The following is a 26735-nucleotide window of genomic DNA, read 5'->3' as shown; positions in this document are numbered from 1 at the left end:
TCCGATTGGCGCAACAATTTACAATAACCATTTCCCTTATAAAACAACAATACAAGCCATCCAATCTTGACAACTCTACCCTAAACACCAAACATGGAACCAATCCCACGTTGGTCTTATAACTACTTAGGATGACATTTTGACCCTTAAGATTTAAAGGTGATTAAGACAATTCTTAAATGGTATCTTAAATTTTTTATCTTATATTAAAAACCCCATAAAAAATAAAAAAAAATAAAAACTCGTTTGAAAATATCAAATACCCCCTTATAAAAACCACAAAATATTAAAAACTTCCTTAAAAATATCACACCAACATATGAAATTATGAAAAACCTCCTAATAAAGTGTATTTAATACTTTTTTAAATTGAATGGATGAATTAATACTAAATGATTGAAAATAAATTAAGTACACACAATAAATGATATCTATCAACATCAATAATGATATATATCAATATCACTAAATGATCGGGTGTGATTTCGGATGAATCAAATTTGGCCAAATCGATGCACATGTAGTCATGTTGGCGACTTGTTGGGCTGTTGGCCACCAAAGGACTCCCGTTTTCACCTTTCCTTCTAAGATCCCATCAATTTCCCCAACAATAGAGAAAACTAGACTTGGGCAGGGTCTGAGCCCGATTTGGACCAGTTGCTCATAGGCCTAGGATCAGGCCTAGACCTATGAGAAATTTCAAGACCCAGCCGGTCCCTAGGGCTGGTTTAAAAATTTATTTTTACACCCCCAATTTTTTTTTATATTTGCCAAAATAAAATTATATAGGGGGGTTTATATAATTTTTAAGGGCCTGGAAAATTTATTTCCATCTTGAGAGATTAGTAAATTTTTAATTAATTTTAAAAAATAATTAATTAATTAATGGTTAATTATAATTAATAATAATTTATAAATATGAGGATTTAAATTTAAACTTTAAAGCGATAATTTAATTAATTAATTTTAACATAAATGTAATATTCACACAATCATACATTCACACTTCACAAATAAACAGTTAAATAAATTTATTTTTATTAAATTATTCATCGTCAACAATATTTAGATCGTTCAAATCTATGTTCCTGAAGAGTTCGAGTAGTTCAGGATCTTCAGGGTGCTACTGTAGTCTTCTCTCTACATGAGTCCTATCCTGTAAACACGTTATCACTTCAATCATCTCATTGGTTAAAGAGCATCTTCTGTCTTCAACAATCCGGCCACTCGTTGAGAATGCTGACTCGGATGCAATTGTAGAAACCGGCATTGATAAAATGTCATGTGCCATTTTGGCTACAATGGGGAATCGACTTTGATGTTGTTTCCATCATTGAAGCACATCCATCTCACGTTTCTCCTTCTTCGTCATGTAGGACATGTCCATTTGTAGGTAGCAATTCAACTCATTTGGTCCATGTATGTACGCACTGAAACTGCTACTTCTCTCGCCATGTTCCATATACGTCCACATGCTCGATTCTTGATAGTTATCTTCATTAGGGTCCTATTGGTCGTCTCTGCTGGACGTTCCAGTTCCATTGTACCTACTCTGATATAAAGAAAAAAGGCTTTCCAATTTTTGCTTAAAGTTAATCAAATAATTCGTATAATTATGTCCCAAATGTTGGCCTATCTCAGTAACTATACAATTAACTATGTATAATTTAAATATATGATCTACAACAATGCCTAATCCATATAAGAATGGAATATCTAACCAATATTTCTCATACTTTTTTTTTCATCTTTGAAACAATTTCCATTAAGATGTCATTATATCTATATTTAGCCAAAGTTTTAGAAATTTGAAGTAAAATATCTAACGCTAAATTAGTAGTAGGATAATAAATACCACTTAATGTATAAGTGGATTCATAAAAAACTTTAAGAAATGAATAAAAAAGTTCACAAACCGTCCAATCATTATAGCTGACAACTTACTGAGGATTCTTCCGGTTGACGAAATCTGTAATTTGTGTTGCGTTTAGCAAAGCTTTTTCCAACATCAAGTAGGTGGAGTTCCAACGGATAGGCATGTACGTACATAACTTCAAAGATTGAACCAATGGATCCTCTTGCTTACAATATTTGAAGTACTCCTGTCATCTTTTGTTGCTACCGCTGACGATGAATCCGATTGCCGGGCGCACCCTTTCAATCTTCGAATTTATAGCTTCTAAACCTGCTTTAATAATCAAATTGATGATGTGGCAAACACATCTCTGGTGTAAAAATTTGTCTTCACCAAGCGGATCCAATCTCTTTTCAAATAAAGAGATAGCTACGATGTTAGTAGCTACATTATCTAGCGTTAGTACTACAACTCTATCAGTTAATACATATTCTTGCAAAACTTCAAGTATTGTAAAATAAATAGTGTCAGCATTATGTGCAGTATATAATGGTCTAAAACCTATCAATTTTTGTTGTAAACCTCAACCATGATCTAAGTAATGTATTGTGACAGTTAAAAAATCTATTTTTGATCTACAAGCCCATATATCTCAAGTAAGTGCAATAGATATATTCCTAAAATTTTGAAATTCATTTTTAAGTTGAATATTTATTTGGTTATAAAGTTTTGTATGCCTCTTTTACTTGTACTTATACTAATAGGGGTATATGCTAGACAAAATGCAGTTTTAATCAAGTGAATAAAAAAAGGATTTTCAGATAAAGAAATGGGAGAGTCCGTAACAACTATGTATTTTGCTATTTCCTCTCATGCTTGAAGTGCATTGTATTGCATGTTGACAAAGTTGAGGATTGTGGATTAAAATTAAGTTGAGTTTGAATTTGGCTACCTGGTCCGGTTGAAGATGAACTGGATAGCTGCATTATTTTGAGGTGCTTCTTCTCCAAATGTCATGACATCGTCAAAGTCCCCTTCTCAGCGCCGATAACAGTTCAACAGAAATTACATACCCAATACGATTCTTCCCCCTTCTCATTTGCATTTGCCCGTTTTGATTTAGTGAAGTGTCGTCATACATCGGATACGACCCTCTTTGATGGTCAGGGGGTTTGGGCTGTGGGATTGCAGCTTGCTTGTGTTTGGCTGCACTCCCTCCTGGCTAAATGTGGTTGTTGTTGTTGAATTGCAGTTGTTGCTTCTAGAAATGGTGAAAATGAATTGAACCCTTCCATTTCTTCGGTTGATGGAATGTAGAACTCATTTGACTTTTCCATTATGAATTTATGATAAAATAATAAATAATTGAAATTGAAAAAATTAAATAATAATATGAATAAGAGATGATATTGAAAAATAGAAAAAATTTAATAATATAAAATATAAATAAATAATATGAATAAATTGTAAATATGAATATGAATTGAATTGAAGAAAATATGAATAAGAATTGGATTGGAGTAGAGAGATTTAAAGATTGAGAGATTGAGAGTTGGTGTGAAAAAAATTGGAAGTGTGAGGGATTATTTATAGTGTAGGAGGTCATGTGTTATTTATTTGTATTATTTTTTTGTAAAATATCAATTTAACCCTTAATATTTTTGTTAATTTCTAAATTATTAGGGGGTTTTTAGATATTTTACAAAGGACTGTTTCAAAATTTTCTAAATAGGTTTGGGTCCAAGCCTAGGACCGGTCCTAGGCTCGGGCCTTGGAGGAGGGACCAATCCTTCCTCCCATAGGCCTAGTCCGGTTTGGGACCAGGCCCTCCTAGGACTAGGCCTTACAAGGACTGGTCCTAGAACCAATCCTTTGGGCCAGGTTTTTGGGACTAGTCCCAAATGCCCAAGTCTAGAGAAAACAAAACCCATTATCCCAAATAAAAAAATAAAGGATGGAAGTTAATTGCTACTTGATTTTTACTCTGTTGGGTGTTAAATAAAAATAGGGGGTGGAGGATTTTGTGGTAGTGGGATGGGAAATAAAGATAAAAGGGTTTGAATTTAAGGTTTTTTTTTTTTTTTTTCTTCTCTTTCTCTCTCTAAGTTTATATACAGAGGTAAAATGACATAATTACACTATTTTTTGAATTTACCATCATATCTTTCTTCCGTTAAAGTTAACAGAGGGTAGGGAATTGTTTTTCTCAAACTTTTTCGGTGGGAAAATTAATTACGTCAAACCTTGCGTGGGAAATTGTCATTCCCCCATTTATGAATTAAAATTTGGCCTTCTCTATCTTTTTCTTTTGTCTGGTTTAGGGGACAAGATATCTTCTAGGGCTGAGTGGGTCTAAGTACTCGACCCAAAGCTAAGGAACCGGAATTGCACAATACCAATTCCTGAGTTTTAGGAACCAAAACCAAAACCTACAGTTTTTGGTTTTGATTCTGGGTACCCTATACTATTTACATAAATTACAAATATACCATGTGCACTTGGGTGAGGACTTTCGTCAAGCAAGTGGAACACAATCGAAAACAAACCCAACCTCAACCAACTCTAACAAACGAATCACTCCAACAAACGAATCACAATAACTCCACAAACACAATCAATTCCACAACTCAACTCAACAACAATCAATCAACTCCACAAAACACAATTTTTGGCATGGAGGTGACAAACAAGAGCAGACAGCGTGCAAGGCAGGAAGTGCATGTTGGCTTGCGATGTGGCAGGGTAGTACGCTCAAAGCCCAATAAGCAGCACACAATCTTGCATTGGGGCAGCGTGACTGTGGAGAACTGGGTGCGCTAGTTCGCATAAATCGCTTGTCGCATGCAAAACCATTGCGCACAGAGTGGGTTACATGAGCGGTTGGCTTATGCAAGCGCAATTGCGCAACTTTGAAGCTTGATGGTGTAGCAAATAGACAAATGAGAGTGGCCAAGTTGATGGGAAAGGTGGGAAAGCTGTTTGGAGAATTACAAAAAAGCCCCCAATTTTTGCAAAAATTATTTGCCCCTGATTCTTGGGTTAGTTTGAATTCCTAAACAGTGGAGCCAGTACCAGATCGCACAGTATTCAAAACCGAAGCGTACTCGTCCTGACTGGAACCAAAATGTTAGATACCTAACACTTTCGGTTCCACATAGGATTCCTGCTCAACCCTAGTATCTTCCATCTTACGCTTTAATATTATCTGTTGTTTTTTAGATATCATGTCAAACTTAATAATTTTATATTTGATTAAAATGAAAATATATAATTCTTTAAAAAAAAAAAATCAAAACTAGCATTTAAATAAAAAACAGACTATGTTAAAAAAACAATTTCAAAATTTTCATAAAATACTTTCATATGAATAAAATAAACTTTCCCACCGAAATCCCAATATTAATTTCTAAGACCATCTCCAACCCATTACACATATTTGGTGCAAAATTGCACCAAATTGGTGCAAATTTTGGTATAAAATACTATTCCATCTCCAACCCACAACACCAAATATTACACCAAAAAGAATATTCCTTAGAATATTCTTTAAAATATTCTTTTTTTTTCTTTTATTGTAATAATCAACAATTAATCTATTTCACTCATTATTTTTGTATATATTAATTAAATATTGGGAATGATATTTTTATTAAATAATTATTATTTTGAAATTTATACTAATTTAATAAAATGAAGCATTTATTTAATCAAATAAACATTACATTTAATATAGAAAAACATTACATCTAATATAAAATGATTAAAAAAAAAACAACAACAACACAAAGGTAAAATTCCATATTGATAGTAATTTAATTTTCCGAATTAGTATGTTCTTCCCATAAATGATCAATTAATGCATTTCGAAAAGCATGGTGAGCTTCTGTATCCTTGATTTGTTTATGTCGAGCAAGAAAATTTGAATTCTATAACCGATCTAAGCCTACGTGAGTTTTTTCAAAATGAGCAATTAAGAATTATGCAAAAAAGAGCTCAACAATAAGGTCAAGGATCTCAAAATAACTCTAGTTCTTTTCAATATTTTGATGATCTTACTGGATCCGAAACTAATCTACTGGAATACTAAATTGTTATTTGAGTTTATGTTGTATTTTCTTTTAATTTTAGTGTTTTTAAATTAGTGTTAATTTTTATTTTGAGTTATTATAGTTTAATATTTGCATTGAATAAAGTTCTATTTTTAATTTTTCATCATTTTTTAAATTATATCATTATTATAAATTTATTATTATAAATAATAATCAAATTAAATTAAATACAAATACTCAAATTTGGTGTGATTTTTGGTATAAAATTTAATACTCAAATTAACTTAACAAAATTAAAAAAAAACAAAAACAAAATAAAAATATATATATATATATTTTATTTATGCTACAGTATTGTACTATTTTGACGTATTACTATAGTGTCGCATCACTGTTACGCCATTTTGGCGTGGGTTGGAGATGCGCTAAGCCTAAACAGCAGTGATCCACTTTAATCATGATTTAACTTTCTGCACTGCAATTCATTTATTTAATATAATAATATGAATGGTGTCACGTGGACGCATGTGAGCGCCAGCGAATCTAATTGGATGTAATGTAACTGTGAGATTTTGCGATCTGTCTTGGATTTCTTCAATTTCATTTGTTTTTTCTGTTAAAATATAAATGGATCTTATAATAAAATTGTTAATGGCACAAACTTTGACTACATTAATATACATTGTTGAAAAAGATAAAAAGAATCATTGTTTGTGCCATCAACACAAAATTTTACTTTTAGTAATTTTATTTTATCATGCAATCACCAAGTCAGGATTTTGTTTTGTTTCAGTGAGGGCAATTAGAAGAAAAAAATTGGAATAAAAGATATTTATAGATTAAAACTACAAAACTAACCATATGGATTAAACGCATGAAACATAGGCTAATTTTTCTATTTTAAAATAGATGAAGATAATTTAATGAAAAGAGAGAAAAAAAATAATTTTGGAATTATTAAAAAGAATAGTTGTCATGTTAATGTACTTCATATTTTAACAATAAAAGAAAAAAAGAACAAGCTTAAAATATATTGTAATGAAAAAATAATTAAAAAGTAATGGCTATATGGATTGATACTATTTTCATGAAATAAAATAAATGGTGTTTACTGTGGAAATCACAAAATAGAGGGGAATATAATTTTCCAGTGTCAGTGGGGGCATGAGCCCTCACTCTCCCAGTTATTTGTGCCTTAAAAGAGACAGAGATATTGTTAGTATTTTTCTAGAATAAAATATATTTTCGTAATTTATTATTCCAAAATAAAGGAAAATATTTCATTAATGTTAGTTGTTGCCCTAATATTACTGATTTCATTGAGATTCACAAAGTTGATAAAATCTCTATGTTGATATTAGCCTTATATTTGAATATGATTACATAAACACATTAACTATGTTTACTTTTGGTTTATAAAATAAAGTTGTTGCCATTTTTTATGCATTTTGGGCATGTTTACCACACGATATCGCATACCATGAAAGACACTGCATAGCACTAAATAATGTAACGTGACAAAACTGCATAGCATTAAATAGTGCAATATAGTCTACATAAAATAATGTCAAGTAAAACCGTGACATAAGCTAATGCAATTTACTCAACATTAATTTTAAGCAAATAAATATTACTGATTAATTTAATATTTATAAATTTAAATTTGTAATACATGATCAAACTATGGTCAACATCAATCAATGGCGTTTTTTACTGTGGACAGTTTGACTGATATTAATTTTATGTTTGACCTAACTTGAGCGGTGTTTGATCGTTATTGGTCCGTGTTTGATCGTTATTGGTCCATGTTTGACCGATGTTAACCATTATTTTGACTTTTGTTGATCGGAATTGACCACGTCTCGTTCTTTTTTTGAATTATTAGTTAAATAATAATTGAAAAATATATTAGTTTTTAATAAATGAATTTTTGTTTGAGAACAATTAATATTATGCAATGTAATTTATACGCCAAATATAGCATAATATAAAAACAATACAACGTAATATTCTACCAAATATCAACAACATTTAGCATAGCATTATATAATACAATGCAATGCTTTGATATGCAATTTGTTTAATGTTATGCTATGTCGTGTGCCAAACATGCCATTTGTTATATAAATGACATTTTTTTCTTCAATTTTATGTTTTTCTAATACTATTTCTAGTATTTTGTGGGTGATGATTTGCCATGTTTTACAAGTCTATTACTGTAAAGAAGATGAAGTGTGCCTGTACCAATCCCTTTTGTTTGAATTGCCCTCCCACAATGAAGTTCTAGACTCAACCCCAGCAGAAATTACTCTTGCTTATGCCATTAAGCCGAAAATTTCAACAACTGGTTTATAGCTTCCAGCTGCAGCCTCCTGAAAGCAACTACATATAACCACCTCGTAAGCTTCCTATATAGTTTTTTTTTTTTTTTTTACTCACACTTGTCATATAAAATTGATTCAATTTGACAAGCCCCACAAGGGCTCTTAAGAGCAGACCCACCAGCTTCTTTTTAACTCTAATTATTGGTGAATCAAATGAAGAATTTGTCATAGTTTGTGTACAAGGCAAAGGCCCCGCCATGAAACTTTAATTAAGTCTTTTACAACCTATAATGTAATTAATTAATCATGATCAGTTTGTTTAGGATAAACAAAGGGATAGGTTGCTTGTCAAGGCAGGCAGACACTCACTCGTGCACACTTGTCTTTAATTGGTTAGATAATGATGGTGTTGTTCAATTATATGAAACTTGTGATGGTTTGTTTATTGATTTTATAATGACAGATTAGCTCCCTACATGCGTAGCAGACAAATATATTCATACATACAATCAATCTGCTTTATTTAAATCATGTGATTACAGTAGTAGTTGACTGCTTAAACCACATCAGTTCCACCAAATCTCTTTGTCTAAATATCTTTGCCGGCATGAGCCAACATTTCTGCGTACATGTTTACTGCACTTTCACTTTCCTAAGTTGCTCCATGCTAGAGACTTGTTCTTCTTCTGTTTTTCATTGGTTAAAAAGAAGAGTTTCTTAAATTATGAACTATAAAATTTAGACTCATGGTTCTGTCGTAGGTTCATTCACTGGTTAAAAAGAGGAGACTCTTAAAGTGTGAACTGTGAATTTAGACTCATAGTTCTGTGTAGGTTCATTCATTGTCATTGTGTAAGTCGTACTTAAATAGTGCATGTATTATGGGGTCGATTGGTGTGTTGTCGCAAGCAACCAAAATTAAAATCTAAGAATACATGTAGTAGTGCGAGTAAGGATCATTCCCACGGAAAGTGTCTAGCCTAGTTTTATGCTACGTGAACAAGGATGGGGTGGTTTGAGTATAACGAAAATAATTTCAAGAAAAAAAAAAACAACTAAGGGACAATTCAAATCAAATTATCGAAATCAATCAAAAGAACAAACCTTGGTCTAAATCAACATCCACCATTAGAATTTTACAACTGATCATCGATGCAAATATATATCAATTCATACTTTGAATATTCACCGTTGGAACTATTTTCCTATCTCTCCTTAATTGCAGTTAATTAGGAAACAAGCGATCTAATTAATCTTACTACTAAACAACCCAAGACAAGAGCTAAAGGTTTAATCTAGTAGCAGCCTTAAGAACTAGAGAGATCGATGAAGCTGAACAACACAAACACAAGCGGTTGTATTTAATTTAGTTGAGTGTTCTTCTTAAGATTTAATAATTCCTGACGTAGCAAATTCTTAAATCTTAGTTACTCACAAATTAGAGGAATTAAACAATTACGGATTTGATATCTAGTTTAGTGATAGATTGCAACAAATAATAAACTACTAGGCCTCCTAGTAGTTAAATGAGACAATCATGAAAATAGGCATAAAAGAACATCCAATACTCAAAGCATATATTGAACACTAAAAACAGATTAGATTTCACAGTTTTATTGATTTCAAGGCCTCCGTTTCCTTCGACCAAGTTATGAAAATTTAGCCGCTCATGGCCATCATGAAAACTCAAAAGGAGAAGAAGAAGAAGAGGAGAAGGAGAGGCGTGTGTAGTCTCCACCAATCTGATCTCTCTCCCCCTCTTAAAAATATCCAATTCAAGTCTTTGAATTCTACTCAATCTCCTAAAAATATTCTAAGTTTTATCCTAAAATAAAATTTATCAAAATCTGATTAATTAAAAATAAAATAAAGTCCTAATATAACTAGGAAAGTGGTGTTTCCAGCTGTAACTTTCGTGCACCAGATCTTCAAAACTTCCAATAGTAAACTGCATATTAGAATTGCATGATAAAGCAAAATATTCTAGAACGTTAGCAATGCAAATGTGTCAACTTGAAGCCCAATTCCAACCTTGATGCAGTGAGTATCTCTCCAAACTCAAAACATGAAAGTTGTAGATCTCTTTCTTAGGGTTCCACAGCATTTTGAATCATCTCAATCGGAGCTAGGATGAGAGAGTTATGTCCAGATTACAAAGCAATGTTGAAATTATCCGAAATCACCTAATTAGTTTCGTTTTGCATTTAAAGCCTCCATTTGCATCCTAAATCAAAATAAAATAATAATGAGTACATTCAGGCACCAAATAAGTATAAAAGACTAGACATTAAGGGGGAAAAATATGACATTTTGCATTCTCATCATCGATACATGTGTCCAGAGTTTGCATCTTCATCTTACTCTTATGAAAGACAGCAAAGTGTGAACTATAAATTCAGACATATTCTACTGTAAATTTGATTCTTTGTTGTTGTGTAACTCCTACATAAATAGTGCATGTATTATAAGGTTGATACACGTATCTTAGAGTTTACATCTCCATCCCACTATGACGAAAGACAATTAATTGTCAATTCTAATGTTACCAATACAAACTTCATCCTACTCTAATGAAAAGCATTAGGTTGTCAATTTCGCATAGATATATATGGATTGTATTGTGAGGTTGATACATGTCTTTAGAATTTGGTCATGTAATATTAAAGTTTTAATGTTGTGCAATATAATGTAACAAAGACACCCTAAAGGCCCATTTGAAAGTATGTATGTCTAAATTAGTAATGTTTAAAAGTTCAAAGAGTTAATCAAATTCTTGTTCCCTTATACGACAATATGATGTGCATCAGCTTGTTCTTATTGTTTATCTAACATCTTATGCATGATAAGCTAATACTATAATTGTGCTTTGAGGTTCTACTGCATTTGGAGTTCACCATTTTTGTCTGTTACATGATCTGAATGTCCTGAAAATGTTTGTAAACATGGGTGGACGATTATGGATGTGTTGACCTTAATGGCCTCTTGAAAGTAACGGCTGGTTATGGAAAAAGTGGTATGTGTCTTTATCTAACTGCATTTTTTTGTTTTGGATGTTTACTTGCAAGGACGAAAAAGAAAATGATATTCTTTTATTACTAAAGCCTAATATTAGTACAGTGAAACAGTAACTTATTAAAAGCTTAGTGCTAACTAGTATTGGTTATCTCATATTTTAGTTGTGTACTATAATTTCAAGAATGCAGACATTGGTTGATGGAAAATTCTTAGTCACTCATTACTTTGTAGCTTTTGGTTTTATTTGTCTAGCTAAAATGGAAAAACATTTTACTTCTGAATTTAACCATCTCTGGGAACAATCTTTAGATTTTGTTTCTTGTGGATAATTTGATTGATCATGGAAAGTTAAATGTTTCAATCGTTAATTGTATCAAAGGAAAATTTTTAGAATGCTGAAAACATAGAGATTCAGTGTTGGAGTTTTTTTAACTGCACAAAACAAGCTAGAGTATTGTTTAATCTGGGCATTTGCCTTTTTTGAAACCCACAACATTTATAGAAAAGTTAAAAAGAAAAAAAGAGTACTGGATTTGTAAATGCTTGGAATTTTTATTTTTTAAGGAAAAAAAGAACTTACAAATATAAATAAATCCCCGGTACCCTATTGTGTGCGAGATTTGATTCCAAGGTCTCTTTTACAACCCATAGAGTATCAACCTGCTAAACTAACTTAATTTTTTACTAGAATTGCTGTTGGAAGTTGTTTTATGATGTTTGAGAAACTGGGAAGTCAAAAGTTTTTACTAATAAATTGTCAGATATTGATAATACATCTCTTGCTTGGAAGTTCAATGGTTGATTGCAAATTGTTCTTGCTATTTGCAGAGATCCTTTTTTTGTTCTTTGCTCATGAATGTTGCGTGGTTAAGTTCCTGAATTATTATGTCAAGCGTGTTAGTCCTTTCGGTGAGAAATTGAGGTTTTGGTGATATCAAGTTACTTTAATGAGTTTTCTTTTAAATTTTCTTTTGTGATGCTTCTGTGTAAGTCTAGCTAGTGAAAAACGTAAAAAGCTTTTTGATGTGAAAAACTTTTTTGCGAACATTGTAAATCTTGGAAGTTTTTACCTTCTTATACCAATGCTAGTAGCAAATAATTTTAAGCTAAAAAAATACAAATATAATTTTGACAATCCCAATTTTTATTATAATTTATGATGTTGAAAATATCAACTTTTTTTCGCATCCTTGAAGTCTTGGTAGTACTGAAAAGTGGTAGCATCTTTTTGTTTGGATGTAGACGAGCTATTCCCTGATTGCAAAACCACAATTTGTTTTTTAAAGTTGATATAGTTCTCTTTTTGGAAGAGGGCATCTTTGGGGCTGTGTGTTTTAGACTAGTGCATCTTTGAATGATTCATGCAATATTGCAAACTAATGTTGAAATGTAATAAAATAGGAACTACCTAGCCTGTTATATTTTCCTGTTTTCTGGTTTTCTTCTTGTTGCTTTGTTTTCGATGGAAAATATGAGGAAGAGTCTATGAGAAAGTCAAATCCTGTGCATGTACCAGTAATATCCATCTGTAATGTTTTTGCTGTAAATTGATGTTTGCAAAGCCATGATTGTCCCTCTCATTTGCAGCTGTCAATTCAAACAAATGTTTTGTCTTTCCAAGATTCATCAGCATCGGTGCAAGTGGATTAGAAGGAAACTTCTGTAGTTGGAATGCAAAATGGAGGAAATCCACAAGCAGAAGCTATCTTTTACCATTCTTAGGTTGTTTGGAAAAAACAATATCTTGGAACTAGTTTAAAATTTTATTTTACTTTCTTTCTAAAAGAAAAAGCATATTTTGTTTTATGCTTTTGACTAAGGATATAGCTAGATGCATTATATTTTACTATGTTTTAATTTTATGTTGTATATGTTTTCTTAATAGTATGTCCAACTTTGAAACACAATGATCGAATGACATATGCTTTGCTCTATTTTAATCTTTGCAGAGACTTCAAGATGCTCTACAAATGCTAGGCCTGAAAATCAAGCTGCATGAGGACCACATAAAACTTTTGAAGTCCTAAAGCAACAAGTTAGATGACTCTATAGTTGAATCACAAGGTATATTTATTCTTTTAATCCAGTACATGAATCAATGTACATCAACTCCATCTTGAAATTTGCAGAAGAAAATGTCAAGGCAAATAGTTCGTATGATAAACCCTGCAATCTAGCAGCTAGAGCAAATGGGTGGTGCCCAGATTCATAAGAATAGATTCGACAATTTGGATAGGGTTTTGGTTGACGTACTATAACCATTGTATTGTATAACGTGTAGCTCTCTATTGTAACTTTCACTTTAGCCACTAGATCAAGCACTTGTCTCCTAGGAATGGTTGTTAGTGATAAAAAAAAGATTCTTGAAATGGCACCCTTAAATGTAACTACTACATCATGTAATGTTTTATTGAAAATCTAGATGGTAAACCTAGTCACACAGCTTATGCATCAAAAAAGGGAAGGCAAAAGGATTCTGGACTTCAGGTGAAATCTGTTTACTTGAAGAAAATCTTTCATTTACTTCAAATTTTGAAGTATTTTGAGGCTTTGACTCGTTTTAGTTTTGTATGACACACTTTGATCTTTGTTTTCGTATTTGTCTTTTTTTCTGATAAGCTTTCTATCAGTTATTCTTGGCAAGTATCATTCTTCAAGTGGGCCTAAGACTGAGAATAAAATGAGGACCACTTCAACCTTCAAAGTGAGGAGGAAACAACAGGGCAGAATCTCCAGCATGAAAAATCTGCTGCAGGTGTTTTTTGTAAGCTGAAAACACGTGATGGCTCTCAGGCATCACATCTTCAACCAACCAACGATGTTCTTGGTATTGTTGCTTCACTTGGCAAAGTTGTGGATGAAAATCTTAGTAGGTTGATTGATCATGTATTCTATCTTTTTCTTCATCTTTCTCTGGTGATGTTGTGCTTTTTGTATTGGCTTGTTTCTGGTTGCTTTTTCTTGTTTATAATTAACTGATTTTGTTGTTTCCCATCAATAAGGACCTTTTTAAGTTTTGCAATGGCCAAGCATTTGTTGTATTTCATGATTTTCTACAGACAAATATATAATCCATTGAATTTGTTGCCTGTAGATTCATCCTTAAAGCTTGCACGCTGTTGTAGTGTTGTTTGCTCCTGAGTGGTGAGTGAGGTTATGTTGTACATTGTTGCAGAGACGGTTAATGGTTAGAATTCATGTTTAATTTCTAGTTTTTGTATTTCCAGCAAGTGTAACAAAGCTAAATGTTTTCACTAATACCCCATGCTTGACATTTTTTTCATCTTCTTTGGGGTGCAGGCTTTTCTTTGAGTAGTTAGGAATGGACACTATGTTTGCAATTGTTTGCAAGACTTATGAAGGTTTTAAGGCTCTAGAAACATACGATAAAGAGGGCCGCATTATTAAAAGTTCTAGTCTTCATGGGCTTGGTGCTTCAATTGGGAGGACCAGTTTCTTATCATATGTCTTGAAAATTTGAGACATCGATTCGCTTCTGCTTTCCTTAATTATAGACTTGTATCTGCAGACATTCTAATTTTTGTTCTTTCTCCAAACCTTTTGTCGGTGAGTTTGTAGCTAATGATCCACAAACGAGGCTTGATATTCTAAGGCCTAATGGGGAGTCTCCACTGGCTTTCTTGGCTTCGCGGTGAATATGATTGATGTGGAAAGCAAAAACTAGCCAATTTCATTAGCCTCTGTCCAGAGAATTACCATTCAACTTGTCCGGCTTTGAAAGAGGTCACAACAAAGCAATGATCCAGAAGAGGTATGTTCTCAACAAAAAATTACCTTCAATTTGAAAGATTATTAGCAATTAAGGATGACGCGATGAAGGCAGACCTCTCTGTTAATTATTTTTATTCACCCTTCTTTACTTGAATTGAAAAGCTTGTTACGCTAACATGGGGGAATTTATATTAATCTGAGTTGGTTTTTTGGGTTGAATAATTTAGTTCAAATCACATTAAGCTAATCTGAATGCATAAGAGTGACACAGAATTTGATATTGTTAAGATTCAAGCCTAATAATCAATCTCCAATATCAATCAGTCACAAAGCCAAAACAATCCACACGATAACACAATCAAGAACAAACACAAGGTTTTTACCGTGGTTCACCTATCCAAGATTGGAATGACTACATCTACTTTGAGCTCCATAATATTTGGAGCTCACTGCACTAATTAATCAAGAACTTACAATTACAAGAACAAAGATCAATCAATCTTTCACTCAATCACAACCAAAACTCACTTTGTAACTCCTAATCTAGAAAAACTCTTCCTGGTATCTCTAATCTTTGAGAGAACAAACAACCCTCACAGAATGACTAAGAACTAATCACTCACTCACTGAAGCTACACTGATTTTTGGACTGAAAACTGGAAAAATTTGAGAACACTCTGTTTTTCACGAAAAAGAGAAGAAGACTAATTTGTTACTGCACTTTTTGGGGCTGCTTGTAATGTTGACTTGAAGTGTAAATCTCAGCCATTGGATCAATGTTGCCATCAACGATCAGCATTCTCCCAAGCATGTTAAAACGACAGTGCACAACTAATTCATTTTAAGCACATGCGACAGCGTTTTAGCGACTTCACTTCAACAATCTCCACCTTGAAGCCCTTAAACACTACCATCAGTTCCAGAATCTCATTAGTGTAGCTAACCCACTACATATTCCTTCATAGCTCAGTTACTGATACCTATTTTATAAACAACAAGTCCAAGTAATGCTTGAACTTGGCAGTAGTAACAACTTTGGTACCTAAATCTGTCGGATTGTCTTCAGTCGCCACCTTTTTCAGATTAATCACTCCCCGTGCTACCAAGTCTCTAAAAAAATGGAATCGAACATCCACATGCTTGGTCCTCTCATGGTAGACAAGATTTTTACTCAAGTGTATTGCACTTTGGCTATCATAATATATTGTCACTACACCATCCATTAGTTCTACTTCTGACATAATTCCTCGAAGCCACAAAGCTTCCTTAAACACATCTGCCACTGCTATATATTCTGCCTCAGTTGTGGATAGTGCTACAATTGGTTGTAGCTAAGACTTCCAACTCACACAATTTCCACCAAAAGTGAAGAAATAAGAGGTAGTTGACTTCCTAGTATCCCTGTCTCCTGCAAAATCATAATCTACATACCCCACAAGATCAAGTGCATTACCTCTCTTACAATATTCCAAACCAACATGTGATGTACTATTGATATACCTCAACAACCATTTTAATGCATACCAATGTTCAGTTCCAGGATTAGAAATAAACCTACTAAGCAGAGAAATAGCAAATGACATGTCTGGTTTAGTACTAATCATAGCATACATAACTGAACTTATTGCATTAGAATAAGGTACATTTTCCATTTTAACCAACTCAGAATCAGACTTGGGGCTTTGAGATTTACTTAACATAAAGTGATTGGCTAAAGGCATAGATACCATTTTTGAGCCAGACATCCCATATTTAGCAACCAATTTCTACAAGTATGACTGCTGCTAAATTTTAAGTTCACAACCAACTCTATTTCTATTTATTGCCATTCCTAGTATTTTCTTAGGAACTCCTAAGTCCTTCATATCAAATTCAGAACCGAGTTTTTGTTTTAAATTGTAATGACTCTCTCTCTACCTAGTATACTCGTAAAATAAACAGTAAAACTCAAAAAATATAAATATTACAAAAATATACATGTAGATGAGTATAAAATAATGGGCCCAATTTTTCTTTATATATACAAAACTATACATAGTGTAAATAAATTTCTCAAGAAGCTCGACATTGTTGCCCGACCCTTCGGCATCTTGACATTCCAAGCGACCGCATCTCATCTACTACCTGCAAAAACATTGAAAGCACTAATTGCTCAGTAAGTAAACCCGCTATGCTACCATTCTATCTTCGTTGCTCATATTTTGAATTCTTTCCTTACATCACACTTCTCTCTTCTTCTCTGTTCTTTCTTTATTCTTTTTCTCTTCTATCTCTCTGTTTTTCTCTATTCTTGTTTCTTACTTACTAACATGTAAGCACAATTGGAGAAACTAATTCTGAATAATATGAATGCCATGATGCATGTGCATAAATGCATAAAGAATGCAATTTCTTTTCTGTTTTCTGTTTTCTGTTTCTCTTCTTTCTTTCTATTTTGTTCTTTCTTTCAGTGTTCTATTCTTTCTTTCTTTCTGTGTTCTATTCTTTCTTTCTTTCTGTTCTGTTCTTTCTTTCTGTGTTCTATTCTTTCTTTCTTTCTGTTCTGTTCTTTCTTTCTATGTTCTATTCTTTCTTTTGTTCTATTCTTTCTTTCTTACTATTCTTTCTTTCATTCTATTCTTTCTTTCGTTCTATTCTTTCTTTCTTACTATTCTTTCTTTCTTACTATTCTTTCTTTCGTTCTATTCTTTCTTTCGTTCTATTCTTTTTTTCTTTCTTTCTATTCTTTCTTTCTTTCTACTCTTTAGTTCTTACTATTCTTTCTTTCTTTCTATTCTTTCGTTATTTCTATGCCGATCGGACTCGGTTGAGGCATAGATTCGGAAGCCTATCCATGTGAGTGGGTGCAGTCCTCATCTACATGCATTTCTATCGGACTGTACAACTCTTCTTTCTGATTCTGAGGCCGCTCAATAAAGGCGGGTGCATGTAGGTAAATTATGTTGGTACAATTCTCATCCACATATACTTCTAATAAACTGTACACTTACTTCTTTCTGATTCTGAGGCCGCTCATTGAAGGCGGCATGTATGTGGGACTATTCTTCTCTGTCACTCATGGGTTCCCCATCGCAACAACCTTTTCTTCTCTTATCTTTTTACAAATAATTCTTTTCTTTCTTTTTCTTTATTCTTTACTATTCTCATCCATGTGTATGTGCATGGAACTATGCTCATTCTTCACTATTCTTTCTAAATGCAAATGTAAGAATGTGAGAATGCATTATGGCATATAAAAATATCATTAGAGAACTAGTATTTTCTACCAACAACATTCCCATACTTGAAATCAATCATAGATTATTAGACTACAAAATATTTTGAGGTAGTCATTTTGCATAGGTCATATTCAAGAAGGCATATCTCGAGTTATACATATCAGATTGCTACGATCTTAGTCTCGTTTTAAAGCTTAGAGACAGAGCTACAACTTTTATGTTTAGGTCTCAACCCAGTTCGATCCGTAATATACCTAAAAATCACTCAGAAGGTCACAGCTGTGACAGGACAACCATGGTAACATGTTTTCCCTTAAGATTTTCATCAAACAAATTGCATGCATACTCAAACTCTATTTAGCTACACTTCTACTTCTTTCTCAAGCCACCAATATTTGGAGCAAAACTCCATTAAATCAACACTAAACCTGGCCAGGAAACTACACTCCATAAAGTCTACTCAAACTCTTTCTAAATTCAACCAAACTTCCATCAATCACCATATATACAAAGTCTACATTCTCATGGTTGAATTTTAATTATCATCAAGTATCAATCTCATAAAAACTTGTCAAAAACATAAGCATATACATACATGTACAAATCTCTACAAACTTATTCAAATCAAACTTAGGGTTGGATTTACTTACCTTGATCTTGGGTAGTTCCACACTAGAAACTCTCTCTTTGGGTAGATCTCCTCTTCTTCTTAAACCCTAAGCATATAACTATAAGAATTCAACACTTTAAAAATTAATCTCACATCATATTGCAAGAACTCTTACCTTTGGATGCTTAGGATTGAATATCTACCAAAATCCAACCAAAAATCCTCTAAATTGCCTTGGAAATTTGATGAAGAAAATGAGAGAATTTAGAGATGAAAGTGGCATGTGAGGGAGTAGAGAATGATAGGGTTTTCAAGAATGGCCTCAAAATATCTCATTTATTACTTCTACTTTCCCATTTTGCCCTTGCACTTTCTATGAAATTCCACCTATGTCCCTTAATCAATTACAATAATGCCCTTATTTTTATTAACTTCTCCATAAAATTATATCTCTTTTCACTCCCCACTTTTTCAACTAATTTGAGTGAAAAGACCATTTTACCCCTAATAAAATTTTAAGGCATTTTCTTCACACTTGTTCAAGATAACTTTAACAAAATTCAACTAAGGGTATTAGGGAATACGTAAAGCTACGTACCTCGATGTGGGCGTTACATAAATCATCTATCCTAGACTTAGATTTGCTAATAAGTAGCATATCATCAACATACAACAATAGATATATTGGCATGTTATCACTCAATGCAAAATAGAAACAACTATCATACTTACTCCTCATAAACCCAACACTTACTATAAATGAAACAAACCTTTTATACCACTGCCTAGGTGACTGTTTTAGACCATCAAAGACTTATGCAGTGAACATACATGATTGGGCAGATTTTTATCTACAAAACCAGGAGGTTGGCACATGAAAATCTCCTCTTCTAAGTTACCATGGAAAAATGTTGTTTTTACATCTAATTGCTCTAATTCTAAGTCCTGATTAGCAACTAAAGATAGCATAAGTCTGATGGTTTTGTACTTAACTACCGGAGAGAAAATCTCCTTAAAGTCTATGCCTTCTCTTTGGATATAGCCCTTAGCTACTAATCTAGCTTTATACCTAGGAGGATCATGCACAAACATACCATCTTTAAGTTTAAACAGCCACCTACACTGTATTAGTTTATGATCTTGGGGTTTAGGGACCAAAGACCATGTTCCATTTACCTTAAGTGAGTGCATCTCTTCTTTCATGGCAACCAACCATTTGTCTTTGTCCTTGTACCTCATTACTTCTTCAAACGTATCAGGTTCTATCCTCTAGACTTTAGTACCTACAAGCAAAGCAATGTATATTAAATCCGCATAAGAATATCTTGCAGGTGGTCTAATATCCCTTCTGGTTCTGTCCCTTACTAACTGGTATTGTTGCAAATCAACTTGTTGAGGTTCCTCAATCTCTCCAGTTACATCTTCAGCTTTTTGGGCAGGTTCAGCAGGTTCTGGTGCAGCTTCAGGTTCAAATTCAGTCTTAGAATGTGGCAAATTAGGTTGTTGTATTGTTGGCTAGACCTCAATTGGAGTAACATCTTTTAGGCTAGAATTTTCTTCATTGTTACTAGAGGTACCTGCATCACTGTTAGTAGATTTGCATGGAAAAACATTTTCATTGAAGACCGCATCTCTACTAATTATGATTTTTACCCCTGGTGACTATCTATTCCACAGCTTATGCCCCTTGGTTCCTTCTTGGTGTTAGTAAACGGTCCCATACACGCAGCGGAAACGAAAACAAATAATTCAGGGATCGTTTACATGAGCCAAGATCAAGGGTATAATTTTACAATTCATATTAAATAAAATCTGCAGAAAAATAAATCTAAGTTTAAAGAAAAACAAACGCACATTGGAGGCTCCTCCAAATTTGTCAACGAATGTTTTGCTACCGATCCAAGTGTAGGATCGAACCCACGTAGTCCACATGAAGACAATCTCAAAAGAACCAAAGAGGGATTTGCTAGATCCTCTTTGGCTTCAAGATTAAGAAGAAGACAAAATCAATTGAATTGATTTTAGGCAATGGTGTTACTGCCGTGGGAGAGGCAAAAATTGGGGCTGCTATGTATTTTGGTTTTCAAAGAAAAAAAACCCTTAATTAAAAAATCACACACTTTTCCTTTTATACTTAAAAACAATTTGCCCTAATCCCATACGGAATAGGCTTGGGCTCCAACCCAAACGCCCCATGTTGCCAAACACTCCCAATTTGATTTATTTTAATTTCCATCATTATCTCAATTAAAATCAATTAATATATATATTTAAATATATATTAACATTTAACAATAATGATAATATATTTAAATATGTGCGAACACACATTTAAACGTAATTTCACTTATTTAATTTTTCTAACAAATTAAAAAAAGGCTACGACCTCAGCAAATTTAATTGCACTGTGAAATTACCAAAATACCCTTTCGCCTAAAAAGACGAAAACGCCCTTCTTTCTTCTTGGCTCTTAAATTATCTTCTATGTGTGTGACCCATAGGCTCCTCATCATATCGGCAGTGTATAGTATCGCGATTAACACCAATTAATCGTCTCACTAATACACAGACCAAGATTGGCCCCTAGCAAGGCATCATGGCCACCCGATAGATTCGGATTCAGCAAAGTAGCTACCTGTCAACGATATGGTTACCGTACAATACGATCCTTTCATCATACGTTATCTCGACGAGACGAAGGCATAGAAATAGTGTCAACCTTCGGTTACTCTCGATATTAGGTATTCAGTTTTTGGACCAATGACCCGTATTATAAACTGGATAGAGCAACAACTCAATCCCACTGTGACCACAGTTTTAACGTCATTGCCATATACTGAATTGCACCGTGAGATAACTTCTCCCGTACCCCGGAGTGATGAATCCTCTGTCAATCTACCATAGTCTTGATACACTCCTTGATGCAGCCAATCACCACCGTATTGACAGCTTTGAAAAGAACTGCGTTAGGCTAGTGTCAAACTACACCAATCGGTGCACAAGGTGCTCCGGTGATCTCAAGTCTAAGGATCACATGCACTACCATTCGTTAGAGGATTTTTTCCATAGACACTAGGGTTACCATCCATGTGGAATCCTTTGGTGGGTCAGTCCAGTGAACTTGCTCCGGTGTAATCGCCTACAGCAAGCACCCATATGTTACACCAGATTGTCACCAAACAATCTTGACAAGTGAGATCAGTCACTGCCTTTCGACAAAGTCGTTCAACACTATGATAGCCTTACCGTATTATCTGTGCCCTTATTTCAGAATAATACTAGGGCTACGGACGTTTCTAGAATGGCCACCATATGTGCTCATAGGGTTCTCACTATCAATATTTGAAACACTTGATACCCTCGTCACGGTTCTACCATTCTAAGGACATATATCAATACATATTGCAATAATAATGATTTACGCGATATAGAATAAAAAATGTCTTCTATTGATTAATGAACTTTATTACAAAGAGTCAATTCTACAATAATTGATTGGCTCTAGGGCATCTACTCTAACACTTGGTATCCTAAGAAAACACAGCTAATAGATCTAGATTCTAACTTGCCTTCACTTGTGTGTGCATAGGCAGCACACCCAAACACTCTCAAATGGCTCAAGGCTGGCATCCTCCCTAACCATTTCTCTTCAGGGCACTTAAATTCTATGGCACTAGAGAGGTTCCTATTCACAGAATTGATCAAATTCAGCATTACAAAATTCTAAGCCATTATCTGTTCGTAATGCCTTGACCCTCTTATCTATTTGACTCTCCACTAACAACTTCCAGCTTTTAAACTTAGCTAAAGCCTCATCTTTAGATTTCAGAAGGTAAACCCACACTTTCCTACTGAAATCATCTACTATAGACATGAAATAACAATTTCCCCCATGTGACCTGACCTTTTTAGGCCCCCATAGATCTAAATAGAGGTATTCCAAACAGTTTGAGGCAAGGTGAGTTCCTTTTGTGAAACTCACTCTGTGTTGTTTACCCAGCACACAATTCTCACAAAAGTCAAGAGTAGTTGTAGTGTCCTTACCAAACAGTCCTTGTTGGTTGAGGATATTCATCCCCTTCTGACTCATGTGGCCCATTCTGAGGTGCCACTTCTTTGTCACAGAAAGGTTAGTAGAAACAAGAGCAGATTTGAAACAGTCAAAATAATAGTTACCACAGAGAATATAAAGCCTATTCATTTTAACACCTTTCAGGATTAGGTTGTTATTGCTATATACATTTAGACAACCATGTTCAGCCCTATAACAACAGTCAGACTCGTCTAGAGTTCCTAAGGAGATCAAATTCCTTTTGAGTTCAAGGATAAACCTAACCTTAGTCAATTTAATTATCTTCCCATCATTCAGATTTAAGGTTATACTACCCATCCCTTTCACTTTACAGGCATTATTGTTACCCATGAAAATAGTCTCATGCTCACATGTTTCATAATCCTGAAACCATTTTCTATTTGGGTTCTTGTGAAAAGAACATCCTGAGTCTAATACCCAATCATGTACACAGTCTGACTTAAATACTGTAAGAACTTCAGACTCTTCAATGACATGTTTGGTTGAGGCTGAATTACTCTTTATGTTTCCCTGTTTCTGTTTTTTAATCCACTCAAAGCAATTTTTCTTTAATTGGCCTGTTTTGTTACAATAAAAACATTTTCTCGTTTCTCCTTTAGGTTTATTATTCCCCTTTCCCTTCTTCTTATTCTTATAACTAGGGTTATGCTGAGTACCTTTACTAGGTTGACTAGACTCAATTTTACCCTTTACAAACAGTGTATTACCATTTCGTTTTTGGATTTTCAACTCTAATTCCCTAGCTTTTAGAGCAGCTATAATTAGATCCAGACTAGGTATTGTACCAGTATATCTAGCAAAGCATTTTTAACTACTTGATACTCTTCAGTTATTGAGTTTAACAATATCATAGCTAGACTAGTGTCCCCTAATTCCTGGTCTGTACCTTTCAGTATCAAAGTCATTTTAAGGAATTCATCTAGATTATCATCAATAGACTTAGTACTGTCCATTTTATATGAGAACAAAGCACCCTTTAAAAATGCAAGATTTGGTGCAGATTGCAAAGAATATAGTGTTTCAAGTTTACCCCATAGTGCAATAGGAGTCTCCAGGCCGTCTACCTTCCTTAGAACATTATCAAAGAGGTTTATCACGATCAAATTATACGCTTCCTCATCTATTTCTGCCTTCTTCTTTAATTTTTCTTCTGGCCATTTCTCCACGTTCTTTTCCATTGCAACAGCTACCTTGTTGTGGGAAAACAGCGCTTTCATCTTCTTCTTCCAGCTATTGAAGTCGATTTTGCCGTCATATTGTGTAATCTCCATCCGTGTGGTGGACATTGTGAGAATTTTGGTAAAGATATCAAGAATTTACCCGATTAACCCTAGAAATCGAAATTGATCTCTAATTTCGGAGAATTGACAACTCGATTTGACAAGATTAAAGACTCTAGAGTACAACAGGGCAGTTAGACACAAAACCCCCAAATTTCAACGAACCATAGATTTCAAGAAACCTACCCAATTGGATGATTAACACCTCAAATTTCAGATCTAAGAACCTTGGAGTACTAAGAGACTGATCAATAAAAAAACCCCCAATTTTTAATAAACCTTAGATTTTAAGAAACCTGCAGATCAAAGAAAGAATGAAGAACCCTAGAAATTCTAGCTCTGATACCACTGTTAAGATTCAAGCCTAATAATCAATCTCTAATATCAATCAATCACATAGCCAAAACAATCCACACAATAACAAGGTTTTGACCGTGGTTCACCTATCCAAGATTGGATAGACTACATCCACGTTGAGCTCTAGAATATTTGGGGCTCACTGCACTAATTAATCAAGAACTTACAATTACAAGAACAAAGATCGATCAATCTTTCACTCAATCACAACCAAAACTCACTTTGTAACTCCTAATCTAAAGAAACTCTTCCTGGTATCTCTAATCTTTGAGATAACAAACAACCCTCACAGAATGACTAAGAACTAATCACTCACTCACTGAAGCTACACTGATTTTTGGACTGAAAACTGGAAAAATTTGAGAGCACTTTGTTTTTCACGAAAAAGAGAAGAAGACTAATTTGTTACTGCACTTTTTGGGGCTGCTTGTAATGTTGACTTGAAGTGTAAATCTCAGCCATTGGATCACTGTTGCCATCAACGATCAGCATTCTCCCAAGCATGTTAAAACGACAGTGCACAACTTATTCATTTTAAGCACATGCGACAGCGTTTTAGCGGCTTCACTTCAATAGATATATATAATAATTTATCGGAGTCTAGTAAATAAAAAATATTACTAATTACATGTCCAAGGCCCAGAACCAAGTAGGTTCTGTTAAGCATCAGCATATGTTATAAATATACACAGAACATGTGGTGTTTGTTAATGAAACCACATGAATATTTTTATCTGTTTAAGTTACCTATATCACTATATTATTGTCTTGATTCCTGTTAAGTGTTATGTAGTTTCTTTCTGCTGTAATCATCGGAGATCGATTCTTGTGGATATATTAGTCGTGTGGAAAATCATAGATTTTGTGATATAATATATGAAAATACTGATGTTCTGTTCTTTATGGGGGAGATGGTGTGGATTTAGGATTTTCACTTGTTAAAGCTTACAATTTGCCAATGTTTTTAGTCCGTGATGAGTGATGTCTTGGCCTAATGTTTTGAGTGAATAAAACAGTATTAATCACACAAAAAACTTGAATATTATTACATGCGGATAAAATCTCTTAATATAATTTCTGTACACACTGAAGGAAACTTTTTAAGGAACTCTGTTAAAGCCTGACTGTCCAAAGATATTAAATTCTTATGTTGTCTTAACTTTTGTTAATGATTATAAATCAATACTCATGTTAATTTCTACTGATATTATGATTCAGGGAGACCTATTCTATGAAACCAAGAATTCGATTATGATGCAAGGGGATAGCTCTGGATGAGGATTGGCATCTCTCACTCGCTCTAGTATGCCATCAGTCTTCTGTACTAATATGATCATAAAAAAAAATGTATAATTCTTATAGAGTAGACGTTCAATGCTGTACCAGTCTGATTTTCGGCCACTCTGTTTTTGGCCTGTAGTGTTCTTTTCAAACTATATTCTTTAGGACCTCATTTAAGGGGGTAAGAAAACTATTGCACTGATTCTTCATTTGTTGCTTTCTTGCAGTGGGAAAGAGGAACTTCGTCTTTTTCGAGCCATTGACTTTCCTTTGAAATGGACAGGATTTTTTTTTTTTTTTAATACCTTGTGCTGGGTTAACGTTGTTCTTTTTTGGGCTAATCACTACAATTCCAGGTACTTTGTCGTAGCCAACCAGGTTATGGAGGAAGATTTGATAAGTTATAGTTAACAAATTGGGATTTATTTATCAACAGATATTTTCTTTCGTTTGAACTGGTTTCGAAATTCTTTTAGTTGCCTTGATAGGTACAATTGTTGTGGCTCGTTAGTAAAAAATCTCTTTATAACTAGGAACATAAATCCAAATTCAACCTTTTTCTGTGTTATCATATCCATTTCCCTAAAATTTGATTTGAATACTATTCAATCATGTATAAAATAGATGATATTATTGATCGGCTTTTGAAGGAAACAGTGATGGATATTTTGTGTTGTATTAATGACTTTAGAAGGAAAAGGAAACACCTTTGCTTGAATTTTCCCTTCTTTGTTAATATGTTGCCATATTAAATATATCAATTTGTGGGTATCATTTCTTGATTTGATTATAGTATTTTAATTATTTTGTGTTAATTTGTCATAAAATTGAAAATTTCCAGCTGATATTTGTGATGCATTTGAGATCGATTGCGATGGACGGTGTTATTGGAGTTGTTCTTCTATGTACATATGAAATCTT

General features: G+C 33.6%; 1 protein-coding gene and 1 pseudogene across 1 annotated transcript; one reads left to right on the top strand and one right to left on the bottom strand.

Annotated features, from left to right (window-relative positions):
* Positions 1-14928, top strand: part of LOC116126816 — a 49945-nt pseudogene extending 35017 nt beyond the window's left edge.
* A 1378-nt stretch (positions 14929-16306) lies between these two features.
* LOC116126814 (secreted RxLR effector protein 161-like) lies at positions 16307-16705 on the bottom strand. Its single transcript, XM_031412488.1, has one exon. The coding sequence runs from the start codon at positions 16703-16705 to the stop codon at positions 16307-16309; it is 399 nt and encodes a 132-aa protein (XP_031268348.1).
* Between the last annotated feature and the right edge of the window lie 10030 nt (positions 16706-26735).

Source organism: Pistacia vera, unplaced genomic scaffold (assembly GCF_008641045.1).
Source record: "Pistacia vera cultivar Batoury unplaced genomic scaffold, PisVer_v2 Contig184, whole genome shotgun sequence".
Classification (NCBI taxonomy): Eukaryota; Viridiplantae; Streptophyta; class Magnoliopsida; order Sapindales; family Anacardiaceae; genus Pistacia; species Pistacia vera.
This window is presented reverse-complemented; position numbering and strand designations above follow the sequence as displayed.